Here is a 10,405-nt window from a genome sequence, read left to right on the forward strand (position 1 = left end):
GAAGGTCCGGAGGGTGGGGGGGTGGCTGGGGGAGGTGGGCGATGAGAGAGGCTGGTGGGACTGGGGAGGGCCTCTCAAGGGGTGGGGTGGGGATCTGAGGGCACTGGGGAGCCATGGAGCATGTTTGAGGACCCGACAGAATGAGATGGGATAGGCAGTTGCCCCGGGGAGCCCGTAGCTGCGGTGGGCCAGAGGCGCAGGTGTGAGGAGGCTGGGCAGGAATGCAGGCAGGTGGGTTCCATGGGACTCCGGCTCGAAGATAAGGAAGGGTGCCATCTCTGTGCAAGTTTGGGAAACAGCACACGAAGTCCCTTATACCAGAGCATCAGTGTGACCTGTAGGGCAACTGCGTTCACGTCAGCTGGCCGTTTATTAGCTGTGTGATCTTGGGCGAGTTCTCTCTGCTCTCTGGGCCTCAGTTTTCTCATCTGTACAATGGGGCTCAGAGTAAGTGTCCCAAGGATGACACCACGAGCAAACGCGTGCAAGGTGGCCTCAGTCTAAGTAAATGCCAGCCGAGCCGTAGCCCTGCGCGGTCCCAGGACGGTGGCCGCAGCCCCGCGGGGCTGATCTTAGTCCTGACGCGCTGTAAACGTAGATGAACCACTCCGTGGCTTCTGAAGACTTCGTATAAAAAAACAAGTGAAATATCTCACGATGTCTTTATGTGAATTACATGTCGAAATGATAGTATCAGATATGTATGGGGTTAAATATATTACTAAGGTTACTGGTTTCTACTTTTTTGATGGGGCAGCTACAAGGTTAAAACTATATACGTGGGCTGCGTTTCTCTGGGACAGCATTACTCTATGGCAAATGGCTAATGAACATTTTCCGTAGAGAGCTCTCTACCCCGGGGGGTGGTTCTGCCTCTTAGGAGACCTCTGACAGTGTCTGGAGACATTTGTGGTTGTTACTGCTTAGGGGGAGGGTGGTCCTGGCATCTAGTGAGTAGAGACCAGGGACTCTGCTGATCATCTTACAAAGTGCGGACTGCCTACCCCACCCCCTGCTGAACACAGAGAATTGTCCAGACCCAGATGCCAATAGAGTTGAGGTGTAGGCACACACACAGGTACGGAGGGAATGCTTGATCAACATTAGCCGTTGGGAGCCCTAGCTCACAGTTTTCATCTTGAAGGCCCTGACAAGTCCTGCAAGAAAGAAATTTTTTTTTCTTTCATTTTTTTTTAAAGATTTTATTTATTTATTTGAGAGAGAGAGAGAGGATGAGCAGTGGGGAGGGGCAGAGGGAGAGAGAGAGAGGGAGGGAGAAGCAGACTCCCCTCTGAGTAGGAAGCCTGACGTGGAACTCAATCCCAGGACCCCAGGATCATGACCTGAGCCGAAGGCAGACGCTTAACTGACTGAGCCACCCAAGTGCCCCAGAAAGAAACTTGTTTAATTTTGCCAGTGGAAGCAGGAAATGAGCAGGGGCTGGGGAGATAGGGAGCAGGGTTTGGGTTGGGGAGATGCCAGGAGGTGGAAACCCGAGGACATGAGGTGTTGGAGGGGTGGGGGAAGGTACGGTGATTTCTCACTGCAATTTCAGAGAGGAGCAGGTTTGGAGCAAGGTACTGAGCATCATGGGAAATGCCCAGAGGGCAGTGGGACACAAGGCCTGGGCTGCAGCAGGTGGCCGTGCTCAGATGGCCAGGGAAGCCATCACTGGGGTGGGGGTGGGGTGGAGTATGTATCCATTTACAGGGCTGTTCTGACCGAGTGTCAGGAACCTGGCATTGACGGGGCATGTGGGGAGGAGGCCTGGCTTGAGTGGTGGGACAGAGAAAAAGATGGGAAGCTGGGAGATGCTGGGGGAGGAAGGTTTCCGGAACAAGGAGGTGCTGGGCAGAGCGCCCAGGCAAGAGATGGCCCACAAGGCCCACAACTGTGCGTTGGAGGGCCGCTGCTGGCCTTGGGGAGACTGGGAGCTGGGAGGGCAGGAATCGAATCAGGGAGGTTGGGGTGGGGTCCGGTGGAAGGAAGCAGAGCCTGGAGAACTCTGTTCTTTGAAGGAGCCGTGCTGAGAGGGGCAGAGAGCGGGCACAGCTCTCCACAGGAGTGGAGCATTAAGTGGGAAGGTCAAGTGTGATTTTAGGGGGTGGAGAGGAGCTGGGGCAGGGAGGGACTGAAGGGAAGAATGCCTGGGTCCTGGTAGGTGAGGGCAGGGGGTCTCTGGGGAGCATGGCTGTGAAGACAAGCACCTGAGGGAGGTCAGGGATGTTATACGTTTTTAAGCAGTAGAATCCTGCGCCCCATTCTTTCAGACACACAGAACCCCAGTAGACAAAACAACTGTTCGGATTGGAATTAAGAGTTGGGGCCTCCCTGGAAGATCCCCACGAGGGCAGGCTCCCCATGCTGGCCTCAGTCACCTCCTCCTAGACCTCCCCAGGGAATCTTCCTGGTGCCTTATTCTGGTCTTTCTCCTCCCCACCCTTGGGTCCGCTTGGGGCTCCACCACCCACCCCTCCGCATGGGGCTTCCTCCAGCCTCTTCCTACCCTGCCCGTCTCAGTCAGTGTCTCAGTCAGCGTCGGCAAGGGTTTTGTGGCCGGTCTGCAAGGTGACCTCCCCTCTCTCCTAAGGCCCAGCCCCTCACATTCAGCCTCTGCCACCTCACCTGCTGCCCCTCCTGTACCCCCAGCTCAGCCACCTCCCTTTCCCCCATCTTTCCCGTCACACCCGGTGGGGCCTGGACGCCTCCCTCTCTCTCCCCTGCCTCCACCCTTCAGTCACCAGGTACAGACCACTCCCCCCCCCCCCAGAATGTCTGCAGTCTGGCCACCTCCCCATTCCGTGCCCTGCAGCCAGCCCTCCACCCCACAGCTCACCCCACCCCAGCCTCCATGCTGAGCGAGGGTGTGGAGTCTGCCGGAGGCCTGGGTTTGAATCCCAGTGCCAGCCTTGCCCAGCTGTGTGGCCTTAGGCAGGTTGCTTTCCTGTCCTGTGCCTCTGTTTCCGGAGTTACCTGTTGTGCCCTGGCTGCTGCCTCCCGGGTTTGCCGGCCAGCCAGGGAGATCGATTAAGCCATGTTCACTGTGATTGTTCTTTGAGGGCCTCCCAAGACCACCCACCTCCCAACAAGCCCCTTCGCAGGCCAAGGCCCCGCCCCCACGCTGCCTCCTCCCCCTGAGGCACTGTGCCCTCCCAACTCCTGGCCCCTGCTGGCCTGGGCCCCTCCACCTGGAGCCCCTTCCTCTGGCGAACTGAACTGCACGCCTGCGCGGCGTGCCTCCTCCCAGGTCCCCCAGCCTCCCGTCCCGGTGCCGGCCTCCCTACGCATGCCTGGGCCCTGACCTACCGTCACCCGCCTCGCCCCACAGAGCACGTGCCCTCGGAGCTGTGGGAGCCCTTCTACACCGACCAGTACGCGCAGGAGCACGTGAAGCCCCCGGTGACGCGGCTGCTGCTCTCGGCCGAGCTCTACTGCCGGGCCTGGCGCCAGGCGCTGCCGCAGCTCGAGACCCCCCCCAGCCCCTCGGCGTTGCTGGCCCTGCTGGCGCGGAGGGGCACAGTGCCCGCGCTGCCCGAGCGCCCCGTGCAGGAGGCCGACCTGAGGCACCAGCCCATCCTCATGGTAGGCCCCGCCCCGGTCTTCCAGGCGCCGCCCACCAGGCCTGGCTCCTCCCCAGAAGCGCTGCTCTGGCCCTTGAGGACATGGTTTATGGCCGACCGGTAGTGGTTCTTCCAGGACCCCTATCCTGGCTCATTCCCTGAAGCCCCACCCACTAATCCTGGCCCATCCCCAAAGCCCCTCCTATTTCAAGCCCCGCCCCCCACCTTGAGGTTCTTCCTCTTCTCCCTCGGAGGCGGAGGCGAGGGGAGCGCCCATCCTTCCCCCTGGTCTCACCCTTCAGCCCTTACCTCCACAGGGAGCCCATCTAGCTGTCATTGACGCCCTTATGGTTGCCTTCGCCTTCGAGTGGACGAAGACACTGCCCGGTCCTTTGGCCCTGGCCAGCTTGGAGCACAAGCTCCTTTTCTGGGTGGACACGGTAGGTGGGGTTAGGCTGGCGCGGGCTGGGGCCCAGGATTGCCCAGTGACCAGAGCTCTGACTTCTCCCTGCTCCCCAGACCATCCGGCGGCTGCAGGAGAAGACGGAGCAGGAAGCTGCCCAGAGAGCCTCTCCTGTGGCCCCTGCAGACGGGGTGGCCCCAGCACAGCCCTCGGTGAGGCTAGGGCAATGGACGAATGGAAGGACGCAAGGACAGTTGGAAGGAATGGGTGGGCAGTTCGTGCACTGGGGTGGGGGTGCTGGAGGTGACTCTCTCTCTCAAGGCCGTTCGTGCACTGGGGTGGAGGTGCTGGAGGTGACTCTCTCTCTCTGCCTTCTCCCCTGTGCCTCTCCTGCTGCTCTCCCCTCTGCCTCTCTGGCATCAGTGCCCCACACGCTGGTACTGGAAGCTGGTTCCTGTAAGTGGGGCTGTTTCTCCGCCCCGTCTGCCTGCCTTGCTTGTCGCTTTGTCTCTCTATGTGTCTGTTCTGCCTGCCTGTCTGCTCCTTCTCCTACTTCCCAGCTGTGAGCAAAAGACGTGGGACCCCAGCCCTGGGGGACAGAGAGAAGCCCTTTGTAGACTCAGAAGAGAGGAATCCCTGCTGTTAACTGACCGGCAGACCCCTCCCCAGTTACCATTCAGGGGGTGCACCTCCCCTCCCAGTGATCAAGAGAGCACAGCTCCTTGGCTTGTCCGTCTGAGAGCTGGGAGACTTCCGGCACTTCTGAAGGGAGGACCCTCGCCCATCAGACATATGGATCCTGACCCCAGTGGCAGTGCACATGGAGAAGACCCCCCCCCCTTAGCCAAGAGGAAGACCCCCAAACCCAGAAGAAGGCAGAAGAACCTTCCCAAGACCCCAGTTTCCCTAAGGACAAGTCCCAGCTTTGGTTGGGGGGGGTGTCCATCCCTGAAGCACAACAAGGGGCAAGTGTCCCCTGCAGTGGAAGGCATTGGGCTGGAAGGGGTCCCTGCCTTTGCTCACCCTGGGGCCCCCTTCCGCTCTCGGACCTGGGTTGGGGGTTCCTCTCCTTCTGCCTACCTGCTTCCTCTGCATCCCCTCCCCAAGCTGGGGCCTGGGTCTTTTGTTGGGGGGGAGATTCCCTGCATGGGAGGCTGCTCTGTGGGATCCCTCCAGGCTGGGAGGAGCTGGGGTCCCCAAAGCTGGCCAGAGTGCAGTCGGAGCTGGATGGCCAAGGCTTATGACAGGGTCAGGGCTATCTCCCCCTCCCCTGGAGGTGTGCTTGGGGGCCCAGCAAGTCAGCACCCCTCCCGCCCCGCTGACGGCTGCTCCTCTCCCCCCAGCACGCAATTGCCTTCTGTTTGAAGGAGTCGGGGAACAAACCCCCCATGGTAATGTATCCCCCGCCCCGGGGTCCCAGGAGTCCTGCCCCAGCCCTTGCTGCTGGCCTGGCTGCTCGCAGACACTTCCTTTGCCTCTTGCTGCTGCCCTTCCCCCGCTCCAGGCTGGCCCCACTCTGGCTCTGGGACCCCCAGCTTCACGCCCCCTCATGGCGGAAACCCCAGGCCTCCCCACCCAACCTGCATGACCGCTGACTTGGGGCCAGCCTGACCCTCTGACCTAACTCGGCTCCCACCCACAGATCCGATACCGCAAGGACCGAGCTGTGGCCCGACGTGCCCCCTGCTTTCCAAATGTGACCACGCTCCAGGATCTGGCAAGTGGGGCTGCACTGGCTGCCACAATCCACTGCTATTGTCCCCAGCTCTTGCGACTCGAGGGTGAGTGCGCGGGCCTGGGCCACACTTGTCCTTGGGAGCTCGGCACCCAGGCATCTGCCCTAGAGTGGGGCAGTAATAATGAGTGCACCTTCCAGAACTGGGGCGTGAACTCTTTTTTCCCCCGGTTCGCTGTGTGACCTTGCACAAGTGCCTAAACTTCTCTGTGCTTCATAGAATTCATTCCTGCAGCAAATATTTATAGAACACCAGATTCCATTTCAGGTGCCAGAGATCCAGTGAGAATAATACAGACATGCTCCTGACCTCAGGCAGCTGACATCCTAGTTGGGAGAGGAAGACAATAAGTTCATCCAGAAGAACAGTCTGGATGTTAGGTGCTCCAGGGCGGGCTAGGTGGTCAGGAAAAGCTTTTTGAGTTGACTTCTTGGGGGACTAGTTCTCCGGGCAGTTGGGAAGAGATGCAAAGGCCCGAGGATCAGCCTATCCTAGTACCCACACGAGGCCCGGCCCGTAGGAGGCCCTTGCTTCCCCAGGGCCCCGTCCTCCTTCCCACAGCGCGGGGGACCCAGGTGTCCTGTCCCTACAGAGGTGTGCCTCAAGGAGCCCATGTCTGTGGCGGACAGCCTCTACAACCTCCAGCTGGTGCAGGACTTCTGCGCCTCCCGCCTTCCTCGCGGCTGCCCGCTGTCCCTCGAGGACCTGCTCTATGTCCCACCGCCCCTCAAGGTAAGGTCATCTCGGGGGCCGAGGCAGGCGTCCAGGGCCATGGGTCCCAGTGGCTGACCCTGCCTTCTGCCTCCAGATCAACCTGGTGGTGCTGCTCGCTGAGATGTTCATGTGCTTTGAGGTGCTGAAACCTGATTTCGTGCAGGCCAAAGAGCTGCCTGACGGTCACGGTGAGGCCTGGCCCGGGGTGTGGGGCGGGGTAGGGAGGCCAGGCCCCACCTGACCCTGCTCTGTCTGCCGCAGCGGCCTCCCCCCGGGCCATGGAGGCCTCTCCCGCTCAGAACAGCAGTGGCTGCAGGTACAGTTCGCCTGTTGGGTGAGTCTCCATGGCCAGGGTGGGCCCTTCCCCTCGCTGGGTGCTGCGCCAGGGCCGGGGGATGCTCTCTGCTCGACTCCTGGGAGAAGTGGGCAGCGGTGGGGCGGTGGGGGGGGTCCCTCGGCTGACGTGCATCTCTTGGCAGTTCTCCTGTCTTCAACTTCCGCCACCCGCTCCTGTCACCCGGCGGCCCCCAGTCCCCACTCCGTGGATCCACAGGTGAGGGCGGGAGTATAGCCCCCTACCCAACACTCGATCCCTCCACTCGATCCCTCTGGCACCCGAATGACCCCATGGTGACCCTCACTGACCCCAGTGGCCCCCAGCTATCCGTCCACATAATGCCACCTCAGTGACACCCCCTGGTAGACCCCGCCCAGGGTCCCCAGCAACTCCATAGTGACCACGGAGTGACCACTTACCACCCCTCCCAGGCTCACTGAAGTCCTCCCCGTCCATGTCCCACATGGAGGCCCTCGGCAAGGCCTGGAACCGTCAGCTCAGGTGAGTGCATTTCAAGGGCCTGGCCGGTGGAGCAGGCTGGGCAGTGGTGGGTCTGGGGCTTGTCCCAGGGGCTGACCCCTCCCTCCTGCCGCCCAGCCGCCCCCTTTCCCAGGCAGTGTCGTTCAGCACCCCCTTTGGCCTGGACAGCGACGTGGATGTCGTCATGGGAGACCCCGTCCTACTCCGCTCCGTCAGCTCAGACAGCTTGGGCCCCCCGCGCCCCGCGCCAGCCCGGACCCCCGTCCAGCCATCCCCGGAGCCTGGCGACCTGCCTACCATCGAGGAGGCCTTGCAGATCATCCACAGTGCCGAGCCCCGGCTGCTCCCAGATGGCGCTGCCGACGGCAGCTTCTACCTCCACTCCCCTGAGGGCTCCTCCAAACTGCCGCTGGCTTCCTCCTACCCACTTGAGGGGGCCTCAAAGCCACTGCCCGATGGGCCCACCAAAGCACCCACCTACGTGCCCCACCCTGAGGGCCCCTTGAAACCATCTCCCTGCCCGGCAGGGGAGGTGTCGAAACCGCCGGCCCTATCTGAGGGCTCCCCGAAGGCGGCAGCTTCGTCCCCAGCGGCCAGCAACTCCGAGGTGAAGATGACCAGCTTTGCGGAACGCAAGAAGCAGCTGGTCAGGGCTGAGGCCGAGGCAGGTTCCCCGGCAGCCACCCCCACAGCCCCAGAGGCCCTGAGCTCAGAGATGAGTGAACTGGGGGCCCGGCTGGAGGAGAAACGGCGGGCCATTGAGGCTCAGAAGCGACGGATCGAGGCCATCTTTGCCAAGCACCGCCAGCGACTGGGCAAGAGCGCTTTCCTGCAGGTGCAGCCACGGGAGGCTGGAGGGGAGGCAGAGGCGGAGCCGGGCCCGGTCCCTGGTGGGGAGCGACCAGCGGGTGAAGGCCAGGGTGATCCATCCCCACGGCCCAAGGCAGTAACCTTCTCACCCGAACTGGGCCCGGTGCCCCCCGAGGGGCTGGGGGACTATAACCGGGCAGTCAGCAAGCTAAGTGCTGCGCTGAGCTCACTGCAACGGGACATGCAGAGGCTCACGGACCAGCAGCAGCGGCTCCTGGCCCCACCTGAGGCCCCCGGGCCTGCCCCGCCACCTGCTGCATGGGTCATCCCTGGTCCCACAGTGGGTCCCAAAGCCGCATCTCCCAGCCCTGCTCGGCGTGCCCCAGCTGCCCGGCGCAGCCCCGGGCCCGGCCCCAGCCCGACACCCCGAAGCCCAAAACATGCACGGCCAGCAGAGCTGCGGCTAGCACCCCTGACAAGAGTGCTCACACCTCCCCACGATGTAGACAGCCTCCCCCACCTGCGCAAGTTCTCGCCAAGCCAGGTGCCTGTGCAGACACGCTCCTCTATCCTCCTGGCGGAGGGGTCACCTCCAGAGCCTGGGGCCCGGCCTGGCCTCATCGAGATCCCGCTGGGCAGCCTGGAAGAGCCCACAGCCGAAGACGAGGGAGATGGGAGCCCCCCTGGTGCTGAGGATTCCTTGGAGGAAGAGGCATCTTCCGAGGGAGAGCCCCGGGCAGGGCTGGGATTCTTCTATAAGGTGCGAGTCAGCCAAGGCGGTGGGGGAAGGGACCGGGTGGGTGGGGCAATGGTCAGAGAGTGGGGACACTGGTGGATAAACAGGGAGGTAGATAGCCAGGTGGGAGTGGGCAGACAAGGTGCGTGTGGCCAGATGGAGATAGATGGGTGGGTAGATGGATGGATGGGTGACAGATGGACAGGAGTGGGTGGACAAACAGGGCTGGGGTCTTCCACGGCATCTCCTCCCTCATGTTCTCTCCTTCCCATTCTCCCCATCACGGCCCTGCCAGTTCCCCTTCCCACTCTTCCGTGTCACTGTTCTCCGTCCTCATAGCATCCCCAGCCTGGGCCAGCGGTCTCACCGGGACGCCTCCGTCACGTGCTGACTGACCTCTGCTGTCCACCCCCACCCCCTCCATCCGTGGTCATTTTCAACGGAGCAGCCAGAGATACATATTTTTTAATGTAAATGGGACCTTGTCAGTCCCCTTCTTCAACCCTGGAGCTCCCCTTGCTCTTAGAAAAAAAAGGAGTCCTTCCCATGGCTTTGGGCCCTGCTCACCTCTGCCCTTCCTATGCAGGTCTCCCCGGCTCCACCTCCCAGCCCCCTTGGCCTCCGTGCTGTTCCCTGCCCATTCCCTGCCCGCTAGGTTTGTTCTAGCCTCAGGGCTTTTGCACTGGCTGTTCCCTCTACCTGGAATATTCTCCTCACATCCCACCCTTCCCGAGTGAAGTCCCTGTCCTTCTCCGGGCTGCCACCTCCAGGAAGCCTTGCTTAGTGCCACTAGGATAGGTCCCTCCCCACACTGTAGACAGGTAGCTGCTTCAGACCTATCAGGTCGCCTTCCCCACTGGGTTAAGCACTTGGTGTGAACAGCACCCAGTCTGGCTGGGTCCCCGTTTTGCCCCGCTACCCAGCACAGGGCCATGCATAAAGCAGGAACCCACGGAGGGCCTTCAGACCAATTACAAAAGGGAAAGGAGGGTGAGTGGTTAGCAGGCGGGGTCAACAGAAGTGCTAGGGGAGGGACGGCCAGCTGGACTCGGTGCCTGCCCCCAGGATGAAGACAAGCCCGAGGACGAGATGGCCCAGAAGCGGGCCAGCCTGCTGGAACGGCAGCAGCGGCGGGCGGAGGAGGCGCGGCGGCGGAAACAGTGGCAGGAGGCTGAGAAGGAGCAGCGGAGGGAAGAGGCCGCACGGTGAGGCTGGGTGCTGCCCATCAGATCCCTGCAGCCAGTGAACCTGTGACCTGTCTGACTGCTCGATAACTTCATCTGCAGGCTGGCCCAGGAGGAGGTGACCGCGGGCCCCCCGGCCCCCCCGGCTCCTGTGGCCCCCGCAGCAGCCCCAGCCCCTGCTGCGAGGGTCCCAGCTGAGGAAGAGGTGGGCCCCAGGCGGGGGGACTTCACTCGGCTCGAGTATGAACGCAGGGCCCAGCTGAAGCTGATGGATGACCTTGACAAAGTGCTGCGGCCACGGGCTGCGGGGGCCGGGGGGCCAGGCCGGGGTGGGCGGAGGGCCCCCCGGCCACGCTCTGGTTGCTGTGATGACTCGGCCCTGGCACGAAGCCCTGCCCGTGGCCTGCTGGGTAAGGACCGGGGGGGGGGGGGGGAGGGCGGGGGG

General features: G+C 62.3%; 1 protein-coding gene across 1 annotated transcript in view; it reads left to right on the plus strand.

Moving 5' to 3' along the window:
- Positions 1-1,796: 1,796 nt before the first annotated feature.
- Positions 1,797-10,405, plus strand: part of CAMSAP3 (calmodulin regulated spectrin associated protein family member 3) — a 10,451-nt gene continuing 1,842 nt past the window's right edge. Inside the window, exons 1-13 of the mRNA XM_040628281.1 lie at positions 1,797-1,962; positions 3,329-3,582; positions 3,878-4,000; positions 4,080-4,175; positions 5,606-5,744; positions 6,292-6,431; positions 6,508-6,601; positions 6,675-6,729; positions 6,893-6,966; positions 7,182-7,251; positions 7,348-8,800; positions 9,842-9,981; positions 10,063-10,370. Coding sequence (XP_040484215.1) covers positions 1,797-1,962; positions 3,329-3,582; positions 3,878-4,000; positions 4,080-4,175; positions 5,606-5,744; positions 6,292-6,431; positions 6,508-6,601; positions 6,675-6,729; positions 6,893-6,966; positions 7,182-7,251; positions 7,348-8,800; positions 9,842-9,981; positions 10,063-10,370 — 3,112 coding nt within the window. The remainder of the gene's footprint in view (positions 1,963-3,328; positions 3,583-3,877; positions 4,001-4,079; positions 4,176-5,605; positions 5,745-6,291; positions 6,432-6,507; positions 6,602-6,674; positions 6,730-6,892; positions 6,967-7,181; positions 7,252-7,347; positions 8,801-9,841; positions 9,982-10,062; positions 10,371-10,405) is intronic.

This window comes from Ursus maritimus, unplaced genomic scaffold (assembly GCF_017311325.1).
Source record: "Ursus maritimus isolate PB19 unplaced genomic scaffold, ASM1731132v1 scaffold_14, whole genome shotgun sequence".
Classification (NCBI taxonomy): domain Eukaryota; kingdom Metazoa; phylum Chordata; class Mammalia; order Carnivora; family Ursidae; genus Ursus; species Ursus maritimus.